The 16,539-nt window shown below is 53.5% G+C and overlaps 2 protein-coding genes across 2 annotated transcripts; one reads left to right on the top strand and one right to left on the bottom strand.

Moving 5' to 3' along the window:
* The first annotated feature begins 287 nt into the window (after positions 1 to 287).
* Positions 288 to 8,280, top strand: COCSUDRAFT_48790 (hypothetical protein). The gene is made up of 15 exons (XM_005644083.1): positions 288 to 763; positions 934 to 1,104; positions 1,273 to 1,410; positions 1,654 to 1,809; positions 2,243 to 2,413; positions 2,820 to 2,927; positions 3,241 to 3,391; positions 3,849 to 4,033; positions 4,821 to 4,978; positions 5,179 to 5,350; positions 5,686 to 5,823; positions 6,337 to 6,473; positions 6,878 to 7,007; positions 7,412 to 7,597; positions 7,921 to 8,280. Exons 1-15 carry the CDS (start codon positions 617 to 619, stop codon positions 8,029 to 8,031), a joined length of 2,259 nt encoding a protein of 752 aa, XP_005644140.1. The 5' UTR covers positions 288 to 616; the 3' UTR covers positions 8,032 to 8,280.
* A 3,019-nt stretch (positions 8,281 to 11,299) lies between these two features.
* Positions 11,300 to 15,232, bottom strand: COCSUDRAFT_19308 (P-loop containing nucleoside triphosphate hydrolase protein; the record flags this gene model as incomplete). The annotated part of the gene is made up of 8 exons (XM_005644082.1): positions 11,300 to 11,662; positions 11,934 to 12,056; positions 12,398 to 12,554; positions 12,846 to 13,036; positions 13,893 to 14,015; positions 14,241 to 14,386; positions 14,622 to 14,718; positions 14,930 to 15,232. 8 exons carry the CDS (start codon positions 15,230 to 15,232, stop codon positions 11,300 to 11,302), a joined length of 1,503 nt encoding a protein of 500 aa, XP_005644139.1.
* Positions 15,233 to 16,539: the final 1,307 nt, after the last annotated feature.

Below are 16,539 nucleotides of genomic sequence, written 5' to 3'. Positions count from 1 at the left end.
CTGTGGGACTGTAGAGTCTGATCTGTATATACGTCATATATGTCAGAACCTTTGATCATGGTTATCCTCTTTGACTCACAGTCTGTAATTCGACATGCATTATGGCTTGGAAGGGTGTAAGACCTGACATGGCTTTAGTTCCTTGCATGCTCATGAAAATTATGTAACCTCTACTTGGGAAGTATGCATGCAATGAAGTGCCACCCTTTGAGCGCCAAAGTAGGCGTGGTCCTCCATACGCATGCACCAAGCGAATGGGAGATCTGGTCTGCCACTTCCGATTTTATAACAGCAGGGTATTATATTCATGTACATTCAATTTGCTCTGGAAGTGTCCTTTCAGATATTTAGTCAGTGGTTGGGTCTGTGACATACTTACACCAGAACATAATGTGATGGCAAGATAAGAAGGCTCAGAGGGATCTTTCAATGATTAAGGAATGCCAAAGAATAGCATCAATACAAACCAGATGCCCTGCATTCTTCAGTGGCTTATGTACATCGAAGAGCTTGGTGTTTTGATTTTCCAAGTCCACAAGCCATCAGGGGGTCGTCCTTAAACTTTGGGAAACTTAAGGCCTCATGTCTTATTGCTGAGAGCGATTGAAAACTAACAATGGCTGTAGCAACTCGCATGACATCAATTGATAGCTTGAAGGCTGCAAACCAGCATGAGGACAGTGCTCCACACTGGTTCAATCCAGAACGCTTCGTGGAGCCACAGTTCGATGCAGAGACCTACGTCGCTGATCTGCGAAGATACGTGAGTTCCTGTACTTTCCATTGTTTTCCATTCTGAAATCAGGGACGCAAGGCACTGTCGATGGGAACATCACTCTGGAGCACAGGTTGTAGTGCTCTGCCCCTCAATTCATGCCTTTGCAAAGCTGTCTACGTCAGGGCGCGTGCATCAATCTCATTTGTTTGTTGCAGGTCCCCTTGGAAGCTCTCAGCTCGGAGCTGGAGGCACATCTGCAGGTGCTGCGCAACAGGCTGGTGGAGGTCATCAACGAGCACTATGGGGACTTCGTCAGCCTCAGTTCCAAGCTCGTCAACGTCGACAGCGCCGTCATCCGCATGCAGAAGCCCCTGACGGAAATAAAGGTGCCTTTAGCACCCACCACAGCATCACCCATCAAGTGCCTGTCATCACCTGTGGTCAACTGGGACACTGTTGCGTGCTTCAGGCAGGTAGGAAGGCAAGGATCTCTTGCATGCCGTACTGAGCACTGAAAAGGTGACAAATCTTGATATAGGAACATGCATGTGCAGGAAAAGCTGTTGGGTGTGCGTGGGGAGGTGACAGCAGCGTTGGATGCACTGAGAGAGGGGCTGGAGCGGCGGCAGAGTGTGGCCTCTGCCAAGGCCCTGCTGGAGCTGATGCAGGACACTGCCCATGTCATGTCCAAGGTAATCATCCCTGCAATTGCCCAAAATAGAAGTGGAAGCCCAAGGATACAGATCCTTGGTGTTCAGCAAGGTCTCCGAGTAGTAGAGAGCACAGGGATTTGCCGGGCCAGAGATCAAAATCCGCGCAGCCTTGCTACTCCGGAGCAATCAAGCACTGCAAGGTTCAGTCTCTGTCCCATCTGACTGCCGCAGACAGTGCCAAATACAGCATGGGAGTGAGGGAGCGCCTTGTCATGTGTGCAGGTGGAGAAGCTGCTGGCAGAGATCCAAGCGATGGAGGGGCAGTCCCCCGAGAAGCCAGGCCCCGTGGGCCGGGGCGGGCTGGACGGCCGGGTGCGCATGTTTGAGCGGCTGGCCTCCGAGGTCGCCCGCCTCAACTTCTATGCCGTGCGCGGAAAGGTGCGCGTACCTCTACCGACTTCCTGCTTTGTCTTGCTCTGATGCCAACGTGTTCACCCAATATTGTGTTCACGTCCTTAACGCGCACCTGATCGCAGTAGCTAAGTTATAGTCACGTTGGAATGGTGGTGCATGAAATTGTTCCCTGTGCCTTTGTCAAGCATGTTGAGACTCCGTGCATGCTGTGCCGGCCGATGTTCCTATGACTATGACTAAAATTAATCCCCAGGCATGTGCTGACGGATCCAGAAGACATCTGCAGCTGCGAGCTAAGCTACACAACAACAGCAAACAATGCAATTGACACATACAGAAATACAGCACAGGATAACCTGCACAGTCACTGTGGACAAACATGATTGGGCTAAATCGCTACAAAGCTACCTGTCAAGGCACTTTGTGCAGACATGACTGAGCAAGCTGGCTTGTTCAGGAGCTGGCATTTGTGGAGCAGCTGGAGCCGCGCATGGGGGCAGCTGCACAGCGGCTGCAGCAGCTTCTCTCAGACGCGCTGGCGCAGGCGCTCAGAGAAGGGAACTCCCCTGCGCGCGCCCACTGCCTCCAGGCCTTCTCCGCCGTCGGCGACGCCGCCAGCGCCGAGCAGGTGCCTGCACATGCCGCGTGTTCCTTGCAAGTAAAGGGAAAACTTAGTTTGGAAATGTGTACGTGAAACTTCCGCTCCGGCAAATTTAAGAATGCTACTGCCAACAGCAGTGACTCAGCTATCCCTAAGATCTTTAAGATGGCATTGGGCCAATAGCTCAGCTGTCTGTGGTGTGCATTTTCCTGCAGCCTGCAAGAGCATTTCTGGGTGGGATTGGTGATTTTTCTACGCAGCAGTCTCTCTCCCCGGCATCTGTCACTGCTCTCTTGCTCTGCTTCATGCGCATGCCCCGCAGCCTCGGAAGGCAGTTTGTGTTTGCTGGGAAGCTTTCCCAGGGAATTTGTAGATTACAATATTGTCTGGGTATGAGGCATGTCGGCTGATGAGTCTGAATACTGCCGTGCAGATTGTGCGCAAGGTGCTGGGGGGTCCACTGGTGGAGGGCTGCATCTCAGCAGTGCAAGCATCCAAGAGCGGCGCACCTGCAGCCGGCACCAGTGACAACTACATCCAGGTGCGCCAGCCCCGAGTGAAAGGTCAACCTCTTCTACGTGTTGTGAGGCTAGAAATGCTACACCCCTGCCATACAGAAGAACGCAAATCTAGTGGCACATGTGACCAATGCAAGTTTTATTAGAAGAGCAAGCATCTGGAGCACATGCAGCGCTGACTTCTGCGAGCCGAAGTTACACAATCTTGCCGCTGCTACCCGGACCCTGCTGCGCTAGAACTAGTAGTGAAACCCTTTTTTATTTATTCTTTCCCACAGTCCTACAAGAATGTGTGCTACAGCAGAGGACAGGGAATAACAGTGCTAATCTGCGCAGGTGTTGGAGCGGTTGGCAGAGGCTGTGAGGGAGCAGGTGGGGCCTGTTTTGGCGGATACCCTGAGTGACCAGGCCGGCCTGCACACCTTCAACTTCCTGGCCAACTCCGTGCTGCAGGAAGCCGACGCGCAGATGGCCGCTGCCTTCCCAGGTACATTTGTAAACGAATTACAGATGGCGGGATGTAGATATTATTGTGACGATGCCCAGGAGTCCTTTCGTGGGGACCTCCAAAAGGGGCACGGACCTGTGCACAACTGTGGTTGCTGCCTTTGATGTTCAGGCCATATTCTTTGATCCTTGGCTCTGCCAAAACACACCTCAGGAGTTTCTAGAAGGCACACGTAGTATTCTGAGCTGACTTTTCTTACTGTGGGCAGCTAATGCCAACGATGAGATGCAGTGCCCCCTATCAGAGCACCTTAATTTTGAGGGCGCCTTCAGACACACCTTCCCTTTTGGCAGCAAATTCTTTTAATACTTTGAAATTTCGTCAAGTTTGCGGGGGAGCCTGTCTTTCTGATGAGGGCTGCGGTGCCCGCTCTCATAGTGGGAAGATGTCAAATGACGATGTTGGAAAAAATGATATGCATTGGTGTCACGTGCAGGCGCGTTTTCAGTGGGCGTCCCACAGAAGTTTGTGGGCAACTATCGGGCTGCGCAGGCGTTCCTGGGTGCTCTGGAGGCCCTGTGCCGGGACCGCCGCGGTCTAACAACCCTGCGTGACAGCGATGCCTATGCCTCCTTCCAGGGCCGCTGGAAGCTGTCTGTCTACTACGGGCTGCGCTTCCAGGTCAGACCTCACTTTGCTCTACATCTGATGAGTCGTATATATTAGAAGAACGGTGAGAGGAATATGAAAAAATAAACAAGAGAGTGAGTTTAGGCCGCTGGAAGCTGTCTGTCTACTACGGGCTGCGCTTCCAGGTCAGACCTCAGTTTGCTCTACATCTGATGAGTTGTTTATGATAGAAAAACGGTGAGAGGAATATGAAAAAATCAAAGCGAGGGTACTTTATGCCGCTGGAAGCTGTACTGTACTGGCTGCGCTTCCAGGTCAGACCTCAGTTTGCTCTACATCTGATGAAATGTTTATATTAAGAAAAACCGTGAGAGGAATATGAAAGAATTATAAAGAAAGTAAGTTTATGCCGCTGGAAGCTGTATGTACGGGCTGTGCTTCCAGGTCAGACCTCACTTTGCTCTACATCTGGTGAAATGTTTATATAGAAAGACAGAATAAAAAAGGAATAGGAGGAATGAAATGCCAAATTTAAAAAGCAAGAAGCTTGTGAAACATTCGTGGCAGAACTTCCTCCACACAGCATCCCCAGGAGAATGCTTGTCTCTTGGGGGGCGTGTTGACATTGGTTGATTCTATTCCCTAATGCTCTCGCTCTCTCGGGGCTGATCCTCTGATTGGGATAGGCTTGGGGTCTGCATGAAGCCTGGTTGATCAAGTAGATTGCAGCCTGTCTTGGTGCATTTGCTCATAATAGAGCGGTGATGCCCAGACATAATACGTTTACTGTGGTTGAGCATACTTAGAGTTGACAAGTAATATGTGACTGCTTGCGCAGAACATTGCCGGAGGTTTGGACGCGGCAGTCTCGGCGCCGGCGCTCGAGGCCGCCTCGGCAGCGGCGGATCTGCCCAACCCCCTGAGTCTGCACCTGCGCCCCACGCTGGCCCTGCACCACAGCCTCAACAGGCAAGCCCCTTCCTCACTCGATACCCAGTGTCTCATTCATCCCCGTCCCTCTTACACCGCTGCGAGCAGGCACCAACTGTTGCTCATTTCTGGCAATTCACGATTGCAGGACTCTCTGCCTTTGTGCATAGACATGCAGAATACACAACTTGTTGGGCTTGAGTTTATAATCGAAGCTCAGGGCTAAATTAAATGCATGCCTGAGAAAATCTTATCATGGAATGCAGGTGCATTGCGGATGACGTGTGGCTGCAGCCGCTGGCGGACAAGTTCGCGCGGCTGGCGCTGCAGCTGCTCGCGCGTTTCGCCGCCTGGCTTGCCGCCGGCATGGTCGCCCGCTCCGGCACGCCGGCCGCCCCGGCCGCCGATGACTCAGACCCGGCACAGCCCTCTCCCTCGGTGCGCACAACATCTTCTGATGACTGGTCTTGCGGGTCCTCAGGACTTGGGGGGCCAGCACTACAGAAGCCAGAGTTATTGCAATGTCCTGCTTGAGTCTACCAAGGATATCTACCATGCGGGGTGAAGGAAAGGTTTCATCAATATGTCACGGCAATCCAGAGTGCGGTCCCCAAAGTGCCAAACACGGGTCATACCGAGTGCTAAGCTGCATGCATGCATGCATGTGTGCTGGAAGTCATGGAAGACAGGCAAGCATAGCACTGCTGCGAGCTCGAGGCCCCTTGAAGTTGTGCGGTCAAGGAGCAGCTCCATCGCGCACCATCTGCGTGCAGGCTGGGGGCACATGGGCGGTGGGTGCCAAGGCGGACGTGCTGTGCTCAGTTCGGGCGGACACCGATGTGCTGCTGCACTGGGTCGACTCCGACTATGTGGACCAGCTCACACAGCTCATGCCCTTCCTGCCTGCCGAGGTGCGCCCTGCGCTGGGGCTAGACATGCCAATATTGCCGTGATTCTGATCGTCAACTGTGTACTTCATTGTCGATCCACCAGAAGGTGGGGCTAAGTCATTGAGGACTTCGATTGCATCGAATTCAACATCCCTCACGCATGTGCACCTTGCCCTACCCGTGTGTTCTGGTGCCATCTTCAACTGCACGCTTGAAACCATGCTACCATGTGCTCTGCTACCCCCAACCGTGGCTCGGCATGCTCGTTCCACTAGCCGTGTGCGGTTAGAGCTGCATGCACGGTTCTCAGGGGGGGGGGGGGGGAGTTCGTAAAACCACTCACCACATCGAGGACATGAGCACTGCCACGATATTTCTCCATGTGTCCCTTTGTCGAGTGGAGCAGTCCAGAGAACAAGATCATTTTTTGTTGCCTCCACAATCACCCCTAAAATCACCCCAAATCATCCCAATCCCAGACCCTAACCGAACCTGATGTCTAATATTAAAAAAAAAGTGCAGGCATTGGAGGAGGTGAGGGGGGCGCTGAGGGAGGGGACATCGGCGGTGGCGGCGCATGCGGCGGCGGTGGTGCGGGCGGTAATTGATGAGCTGGCAGATGCATGCGCGGGCGTCCTCAAGCAGCTGCGAGGCATTACTGCCACCTACAGGTGCTGATTTTATAGGCCGCTGCGTTGCTTTCTGAATACCTGAATACCTAGAAGAAGAGATGCAAGACATATAAGGCAGTGCGAGCGCCAAATTAGAGAATTTGTAGCGCACTGAACCTCCATGTGCCAGCATGAAATCAACATGCGAGCACCTGGTAGGAAAGGGATGGGTGAAAATGGGTGGTTGAAGAAGACTTGACATTCAACACTGGTGCTGGAAAGAAACTCGTGCTCCATAGGCTGCTGTTATTTTCAGCTATTGCCCCTTTACAGCTGCAGCCTGTCAAAAGCGTGCGTGGAAGATGCCTTGCATGGTAGTCTGAAATTGCACACGCAGCATTGGTTTTTGATGTGATTAATGGGCATTGCAGGTTATTAAAGACCAAATTTTTTATGTTCTGCAGGATGACGACGCGGCCGGCGCCGACCAAGGCGAGCCATTATGTGGCCGGGATCCTGAGTGGCCTCAGAAGCTTCCTGGACGGCCAAGCCGCCGGCCGGCTGAGCCCGGACGCGCGCGCGGAAATCGCACAGGTGCTGTTCGTTTTCTGCTGGGAACCAGAATTCATCCCTTGTGTCAAACCATCATTTTGACTTGGTGTGGAGTCAAGTAGAAATGCTGCTTTCTGTGATGTTGCCCCATTGTGCTGGAAATGGTGCTGGAAATGGTGCTGGGGATGCATGGAACAAGGATTAAAGCTGCTGATGCATCTTGCTAAGTTGCTACCACCACACTTTACGGCATTGGACTTGTATTGTGACAGGCACTAGCTAATCGCATGAGTGCCTTGGGTAAGGCCGTGAGAGTGGGTGAAGCTGCAAGCAGAAGATGACTTGCTGGGAATTTAGCCATATCTGGTGTTTGATAATTGCCTCGCTTGTCATACCAATGACCCCGCGGTTGTCGTATTATATATCATCTATGCTTGTGTCTGCAGGGGGTGATTGCAGGGGTGACGCAGCGATTCGCGAACCAGGCAGGGGAGTTATTGGAAAACCTGCGCAAGACCGAGTCCAGCCTCAAGCGCCTCAAAAAGAGCCGAGCAGGGGACGCTGCTGCAGACGGGCCGGGAGCCCTTTCGGACGCTGACAAGGTCAACGTGCAGCTCTTCCTGGACGCTCAGGTGCGGCTGCAGTTGTTTTTGGGAGGGAAATCAAAGGCCGGAGGTTTTTCCTGGTAGTGCAGGTCTCATAAGACCTTTCAGGTCCTACAAGCATAAAACAACAGTTGTCAGCTCGCGACTGTAGCATTGTACGTTGTATGCGGGGAGCGCAAATGAGGCCATGGAAAATCTCACACACACCCATCAGGATTTTTCACTGCAGCTCAGGGCTCTGGCTTTTGTAGAGAATTTGCAGTGAAACCGCGAAGAGCTCTGACTGATTTTGCGCGAGCACATTGCCCTGTGCGTTCCCTCTCATAGAAAAGTGATGGTTTTGCGCGCAGGAGTATGGAACCCACGTCAAGAAGTTTGGGGTGGATCCCACCGGCTTGCCTGCCTACTTGGAGCTCTGGAATGCTGTGGCGCCACCAGAGCGCAGAGATGCCGTACAATAAGGATTGCCTGATCCGTAAATGTTTCAGGTTGTTGACAATTGTGCTTGCATGCTAGCAGCGCTGGAGGATGCTGATATCTACAATGTGCAATGGGAGGTTCAATGTGGGTGACCAAATAGTAATGACAGTGGGGAACTGCTGGATCCACAAAGGGCGCCATTACAAGCGGGCCTTGCATTCTAATTTGAGCACACAAGGGCGCATGTACCTCACTTCATTGAGGGCTCTGTTGCAAAATATTTATTCCACATCCCTCTCAATTTTACGAAGGACCCAACATTGCCCTTCTTCCCACAGCACAAGACAACAAAAGAATATCAAGTATCAATTTTCTTCGAAGATCTTCGAATTCGGAAGAGGATTAAACTTGTCTGTCCGCGCACAAATCGCGCTGCTAGCACAGTCTACAAATACTAATAAGTAACGTTTTCGTACGTGTGGGCAGTAATAGCGATCAGCTGAATGGTCATTTTATGATTGCCATCGTGCAGCCACCAGCCGAGGCTTCATGGTCTTCAAATTGAGCCACCTGGTGCATGCATGCACAAAAAAAGATTATTAAGTCTTTGCACCCTCTTTTTTGCCTGTCTGGCATGCAACCCAATATCAGCTGCATACAAATGGGCACCTAAAGAACATCCGTACATCATGCCTTGCTGACGTATTTGCAACGAACATGGCTCGTGCTGTAGAAAAGACCGCAGCGCTCGCACACATACAAGCAGAAGCTTCCACTCTCAAACAAGCCAGCAGGACCCCTTGAATAAATCAAATAACACTCATTTCACTCTTTTTAAAAAGGAGATAGCAACACCCCAGGAATCAATGGCCTCTTATTGGTAGCACACCTGGCGGCTGCGTTTGAGCAGGCTCTGAACCTCAGCCTTCAATCTTCCGGTCCCCATTCCGTGCACTATGAACACCGCTGTCCCACTGGGTGTGGCTGCAATGGCCTCATCAATCACCCCAGACACCTGCGTCCCAACAGGATTGACAAATTGTCCGATATTTAGCTTTCAACCTCAACGTGGCATGCGAGCACTTGCAAGGACCCCTTCCCGGAGCCCTACAGACGTTACAAAATGCAATGAAATGTAATGTTCGGTAATTTCCTAAACCTTGGAGCCCTTGAAGACATGAAATTAAATCAAAACAGGTTTGAGAAACAAAGTTCAAGGAGGACACCTCATCCACGCGCATGCCACGAACGTCCACCGAGTTGTGGTCAAATTGGATCGTCAGCTGCTGCAGATCGGCCGCGCCGTTTGCCGGCTCCGCCGCGCCGCCCCTCCGTGCACCGGCCTGCGCCAAAAAACAAAGATTTTGTAAACATGCACAAAGCAACCTTCCAATGACACAAGAGGGGCTATCATTTCTAATGCATACAGTATAGTAAATAATACTGGGGGCTGCTTCCAGGGATCACAATCAAGCAATACTGTTACATGTCAGGGCAGGTGCCGATCACACAGTACACAGCACACAACACACAGCAACACCAGTGGGAATGACAGATGAATAATTACGTTTATAAACACAGCCCCTGGACACGGATAGGAGATAAACTCAGGAGGCCAAGCTTTGCCATTGGCGTCTCAAAAAAAAGCCTGCTGTGGGTCGCCACTTATCAGGGACTCTCGATGGCAAGGCAATCTTCCTCTTTGCATGTGCAATGGCAACAGGATCGCAATTGGAAATGCTCAAGAGGGCATACAGGAGGCGGTAGGTACCTGTGCTTTGGCTCTTTGCTGCGGCTGGCTGCCGCCCTTCTTTGCCTTGGCGGGGCCCTTTTCAGCGGGCGCCAGATCCTCAGCATGGCTCTGGATCGTGAGCTTGCCCACCTGCAACAGTCTCATAAGCACAATTTCATTTTCCACCAATCTCCACCGCAATACAGTTTACAGCAGGTCCCATCTCCGTTCCTTGCTTCTGACCACAATACATTATCTGCTGAGATTCTACAAGAGAGTTATCAGTCTTTGCAGGACACGACAAGCAAATGGAAAGCGAAAGCCAGACCACAATCTGGAGGACTGAAGAGATTCTCTTCTCCCTATAAAGCCTAGACAATCAACCTTAAAATCCCCTAATTGTGCGATTAATGAGCCGGGGTGCGCGCCTTGACAGTGATCCTGCCCTTGGGCCCGGCGGTGGCCGCCACCTTCCCGCCGGCTCCCCCCATCGACATCACGATGACATCATCGCCCACCGCTGGAATCCACCCCTCAGGCACAGGCGGCCGGTCTATGCCCTGCACTTTGGCCGCCGCCTCCTGCGCGTCCGGCGCCTCTGCCCTGACCTGCAGACGAGAAACAGGGCCACCATTCATTTTGAGCAAGAACGGATTTGCAGTTCTGTACTACTGTACATTATTCAACTGATGCGCTTTGTTTTGTGTGTCTTCATCCACGGGGGTTGAAAAGTTCAACACAAGCAGCCGTCTTGCCTTCAACAAACTCCTCATGTGCCTGCCGCCTGCTTGTGGACTAGTCAGATTGCTCATAGCAAGCAGGGAAGATGCCATGAGATCTGTCAAAAGCTGAGCCAGCGCCTACTCAGGGAGAATGGCCGGCTGGCACTGCATCAAGCAGACTTCCCCAACCGCAAAAAGCTGCATGTCAAGGGAGCACTTATGAGCTTCCATGAGCTTTGCCCCACCTGGCTGAGGAGACGGCGTGCCTCCTCCAGAGGCATGTTGCCTTTGCAGTAGGATGCCACCATCTCCGCTAGTGCCGCCTTCTTCGCTGCAAGCTCCTTGGCTTCTGACGCACCCGCCTGTGTGCCAGACAGATCTTTCAAATTCATTGCAGCCATGCAGCGGTTGGAAAAACTCGAGCAGCTCTGCTGTGGAGCCTTTTGCAGGCCACGCTTCCAGCAGGGCGCTGCACTGGCACAAGGGACAGCACACCAGCCAGAAAGCACAGGTAAGCTGTATGCAGGAAGAAATCAAGAGAACAAGGCACAGACCCCGGACACGCATGCAGTATTTTAGGCGAGGGACCTGCCTTGTCGGGGGCGGCCGCATCGCGCTGTGAACAGGTCAGCTCCTGCTCCAGGCGGGAAGCTTCCTCCTGGGCGCGCAGCCGCGCGGCAGCTGCTGTGGCAGCTGTGCGCCGCGCCAGATCTAGCTCCTCCTGCAGCGACTCCCGTAGGGCCTCCGCCCGTACGTTGGACCCCCCGCTCGCCACCGCAAATGAAGCGTCCGCCGCCACCTGGAGCCACAGGAAACTCTTTCAACAAGAACTTCTCCATATATAATCCAAGGGGACTATCCAGGGAAATACACTAACGCTCTGATGTCCAGCTGAGTGATCCTAGACTGATGTTCGCATGGCTGGCCTTCCAAAAGAATATGTGGCACCCCTGCAGAAAGCACATATACAGTGTATGAAGAGGCGCGGCCCAGACACAGATGCGAACAGTGTGCAGGGCAAGCCGATAGCACAATGCATGCAAGAAAATGGAGGCAGACCTTGCGCGCTTCAGCTACGACCAGGGGGTCAAAGCCGAGCCCCTCAGCGACGGCCAGAGCGTTCGAGGCGCCCACAGAGCCCCAGATGAGCCGATAGGTCGGCCGGAGAGAGGCCAGATCAAATTCGACCCCGGCGTTGCAGAAGCGGGAATCATTTGCCTGCACATCTGCGCACACCTTCAGATTTCGGTTTTCACGTGCAGAAGTGTTCAGGTGACATGCACGTTACTGTCCAGCAATGCCAGCCATGATGCAGTGGAAGGTTGCAGGCATCTCTGACCATCGGAAAAAGTATCCGCATCGTATCTGTATCGTATCTGCAAGTTTGCACACACAGAGCAGCCGCACACAATGGACTCTGCAATGCACATGCATGCGATGAGAAAGCGGCGCGCGCAATGCGCAGATGCAGTCAAGAGGAGGGCCTCACCGCGAGATCCTTGAGGCTGGCGTGGTGAGTTGTGGCCAGTGTGAGTGCTGCGCGGTCGGCCAGAGCCGCCAGCAGTGCGCTCGCCAGAGCCGCTCCCTCCGCAGGATCCGTCCCGCTGCCCGCCTGATAGAATTTGAACTCCAATCCTTAATCCTGCTTATATTTAGATGATGCTAGGGTGCTACACCTGATGTGTGCCATCACTTCTGAAATTGCAGCTGAGGGGTCAACAGTTGGGACCCACACCCACACCTGAAGGGATTCAGGTCATCGCTCACAGCAGTTTGGAAGCAATAGCAAAATAAAGGAGCTTTCAAGAAGATGAGGGTGCTGTGTGGGGTAGACATTAGTGGGGTCCAGATGAGAGAAGATCAGAGACCCGCACTGACGCCGGTGGTACTACACAAGAGTGTGGCTGCGAGACAGAAGAGGGGTAATGGAGGTGTTCGACGGTGATTGGTCACCTCGTCTAAAAGGACGAGGGAACGCCGCGTGAGGGCTGCCAGGATGGCGCGCACTCGGCGGATGTGCCCCGAGAATGTGGATAGGCTCTGCTGCAAGCTCTGCCCGTCCCCCACGTCCGCCAGAACCATGTCGAACCATGCCACCGCTGGAGCATCGCTCAACTCCTCGCCTGCATTGCAGCGTTCCTCTTCAGTGCCATCGGGACGGACGAGCACCTCAGCAGTCCACTCACGGTGCATTCTTGGCATGATGAAGGCGTTAGAAAAGCTGCAACAGTACTAATAGAATCAGCCAGTTGAGAACCTAGTCAGCTGGTTGAAAGGAAATCCTCCAGATACGGAGATATTGCCAACAGGGTAAAGAGGAAGCTGTTGGCACATAGGCTGCTGGCACATGACAGTGCCTGGAAGCATGCGCAAGGCCCCCGAGGACCCCGGAGACCAAAACAAAGGCGTGGGAGGTCCCTTGCCTGGGGTGGGCTCTAGGGGGAGGAAGAGCCCGGCCTTGGGCATGAGCGCGGCGAGGCCGAGCGCCTTGAGGGAGGCCGTCTTGCCGCCTGTGTTTGGGCCCGTTACGGTCACCACCCTCACACCCGCAGGCACCGTAAAGTCCACGGCCCGCGGCGGCGGCTGCAGCACCTGTTCAACCCATCAACCACTACCGTCAGTCCGCCATAATCCTTCGGACCCCCTTTGAACCCTTAAAAAGTATGCGTGCTTTCACAATGTGTTGCTGTTCAGCTGTAGCTTTCCTAATGAAAAGCATCGCACACACGGGAGGACTCAAGCTTTGCTATCTTCCAAAATATATTTCGATTGAGCTGGTGTTGCAGGGTGGCCGGCATGTGTATGTCGTGACAGCCAGAGATAAGAGATACAATAGCCACTGAGCAGCACATTGCTCAGATAAGCTCGGTGCATGTGAGCTGCTGCACAGACGCTCTAATGACTTGCACCGGTGCTCTGTCAACAAAGGTAGTCAAAAAATACTGTTTCGACGTATTTTCAAAGTAGCACCTGTGCTTTGGGCGCCTCAGGTGGGCCTTGGGCGGTTATGCTGCTGCCGGGGGGTCCAGCCATGTCCAGGAAGCTGGTGTCCAGGTCCTGGGCAGCTGCTAGCGGCAGGGGCGGAAGCCGCGGGAGGGAACGCTGTAGCAGCAGCGGATGCCGCATGCCCTTCACCTGCATTCCACCCCAGGCCACTCTTTGCAGATGCAATTGTCACAACAAGACCAATCCTGCCAAGATCAAGTGACTTGCTACAGGCACGTCCTGTTCGTTGATGTAACAAAATTACTTGATGCACTTGCTCGGTCGCAAAAAGCCGCTGAGCAGCAGGTAGCCTGCAACAGACAATGCCTCACAAGCCTTTGAAATTGACAAGGTCCTATTTGAAACCTGGTTTATGCTGCTCGTTTTATTTAGGCACCAAATCCTTCCGTCTAATGGGGACTTTTGGGGACTTTTGTGATATAAAATATATATCCCCTCACACCTGAACGCTGCCATTCTGGGCAGCCACTTCGGGCAGAAGGAAGCGCAGCCGCACGCCGCCGCACCACACCGCATGGCGGCCACGGGCGGAGCATATGTCTAACGCTGTCACTGCATCCAGCACCTGCCGCAAGCACGACTTTCAGAGATCCGACCAACTTGCGCAGATGAGCTTTGCTGCTCCTAGTCAGGCATGAAGACAGGGCTCGTGCTAGGTGCCTCCTTGGCGCTCCCCACTGCTTTGATGTCAGCGTATCTCTTATTCTAAAAGGGGTCTGTGCGCAAAGCAACAAACACCGTCAGGCGTCTTGTGCGTGTACCTGCCTGCATGCTGCATGCCTTCCCTCACCTGCCAGATGCGTGCGGCGTTGTCGGCCACGGCGGCAGAGAGGTGCGCCAGAATTCGCGCGACCTCCTCTCTCTCCTGCGCCGCAAGCACGGCCTCCGCATTGTTCAGTGGCACCGTTGGGGCCGGATCCATGTAGAACGTTGCTCCTGCGGCACATTAAATCATTTTCTGGATTTTGGGCTTCTTATAGCTCCCATGAATACCCATGAAGAGACAGATCACAGCCAGTGATAAAATCGGCTAGATAATTGTGTTTGCGACAAAGGAGTAGGTTGTCTACAAATGGGGACCAAAGCACTACGGGGCACACAACCTCTGCATGTCTGCGCCGTAGTCCTTGATTCTGGCTCCCGGAAGGACGGGGATGAGATTAGATTGTACCTGTCGAGGATGTGGCTAGCGTGACGCTGCCCTTGGGCAGATCGGATTGCCTTCCCGCCTTCAAAGCCACGCAGAGACGATCCCTCCGCACCACAACCTGCATGCGCGTCAATCTTTGACCTCATCGTGACATACAGTCCTGATCATCAACTGATCAGGTCCAGACACCGCTGCTGTGACGTGCACTCCTCAGTATCTGCGCGGAAACCAGGCCAGCAACGTGTGCTGCATGTGTAAAATGCACAGGAAGACAAACACCATCGGGGTTATTACAGATTCAAATCACCATGGTGACAAAAACAAATCACCTGCGCCCGCTCTGCGGCCCCGAGCCGGTGCATGCTGCGCGCCCACTCTTCGATGGTTGACCGCAGCTCTCCTAGATTTTGCTGACGTCGCGCGCGCGTGTCAGCAAGCGCTGAGCTGGCGCCGTCCAGCACGCGGCCGTCGCCGGCGCTGATGCAGCGCCAGATCTGGCTCGCCAACCCCGGCAGAGACCCCTTAATCCCCCCGGCCAACCGTTCCAGTGCGGGAAAGCTGCAAACCACCAAACGCCATAAGGCTGTGATGCAAAATGCACTGGAGGCCTGGTTGCAAGGCACCGGGCACATCTTCTTTGCATGACTTCACTGATTTTACATCCTTAGCCCCTAATTTTAACATGGCTCCCATGTCCGCAACAGGCCCCTGGTATGGTAGTTTGGGCATGCAATGCCACATTGCATGCCAGCATTGATAAATCGCTGAATATGGGCTGGCGTGCCGAAACTCTGCTGTTCTCCCTTGGTGCTGCCTCTATCACCCACTAAGCTGCTGGATGCCCCTGATGTGGGGTCAAGAGCCCAACGCAAACCAGCATGCCAGGATTGATGCAAGTTCCCCACATGGCAACTGAGAGGAAAAGATGTGCAGGGATTCTGCTGACTTACCTGCTGCCATTGCCGCTGCCCCTGTCACCCGCTAACACCTGCTGTTCCACCCGTGCGGCTGCCGCAAGAGTGCCGGCTATGGCTGTGAGGTGCAGCGGGTGCAGGGAACGCCCCTGCTGCACAGCCTCTAGCATCAGCCTTACGTCTTGCACCCCCCTGAAGTCCAGCTGTGCCGCCTGCGCCTCTGCTGTCTCCTCTAGCAGCCTCTCGCTCTCCTCCTGCACCCTCACAACCTGGCAAGGTCAGTAAGAACACTTGCTTCAAGACCGATTGATCTCTACCCTTCATTTTGCGAAGCTGCTAATTTTTTAGCCCCCATCCCCAGCTTTTGCAGCTCGATCTGGACTTAGGTAGATTACAACTCTGTGCGGCCCACCCATTTTCTTTGGCGCTCCTTCGCATTGGGTGGACTAATTTTGCAATGGTGCTGGGATTCTGAATTCAACATCCACCATTAGCACGGAATCGACTGGCTCTGCCGCGGCAGCCTCCACTTGCAACTTCACAGTGCCGGGACTTCATCATGACATCAATTGATTGAGGAATCTGCTGAGCGCTGGCTTCTAGGCACTGATGAAGATGCGATGGAGCTAGACGCAGCAGACAGAATTGGGCGCTAATGGTGGCAATCTGAACCCTAGCTGAAGCTGTTGAAGTGCAGCAGTTTTGCACTGCCCAGTGAATAAGATGGCTTGGCATGCGAGTTAAACACCGCAGCCATATTATGTGCCAGTGATTTAAGGGCCCAAGTCCAAGCCAACGCCATTTGGTGCAGCAGTGTTCCGCCGCCAAGTGAAAGTGAAATGCCAAGTAAAAGTGAAAGTGAAATTGACGGTGAAGTGCCAAGTGAAATCAAGGAGGAATGACAGACTGCACCTGGCACTTTCCGATGGGCAGTCCCTCTTGGAGCAGCTCCTCAGCTGCCATGGGAGTGGCCGCGAAGGCCGCCACCTGTCTGCACAGCGCTGGCCAGTCCAGCAGCTGCAGAG

Source organism: Coccomyxa subellipsoidea (assembly GCF_000258705.1).
Source record: "Coccomyxa subellipsoidea C-169, whole genome shotgun sequence".
NCBI lineage: Eukaryota > Viridiplantae > Chlorophyta > Trebouxiophyceae > Coccomyxaceae > Coccomyxa > Coccomyxa subellipsoidea.
This window is presented reverse-complemented; position numbering and strand designations above follow the sequence as displayed.

Bases quoted from the DNA above. Each gene is read 5' to 3' on its own strand.
- COCSUDRAFT_48790 (XM_005644083.1), top strand. From the start codon at position 617: ATGGCTGTAGCAACTCGCATGACATCAATTGATAGCTTGAAGGCTGCA. The intron at 764-933 runs GTGAGTTCCTGT...TGTTTGTTGCAG, and splicing joins TCGCTGATCTGCGAAGATAC to GTCCCCTTGGAAGCTCTCAG. The intron at 2,414-2,819 runs GTGCCTGCACAT...ACTGCCGTGCAG, and splicing joins ACGCCGCCAGCGCCGAGCAG to ATTGTGCGCAAGGTGCTGGG.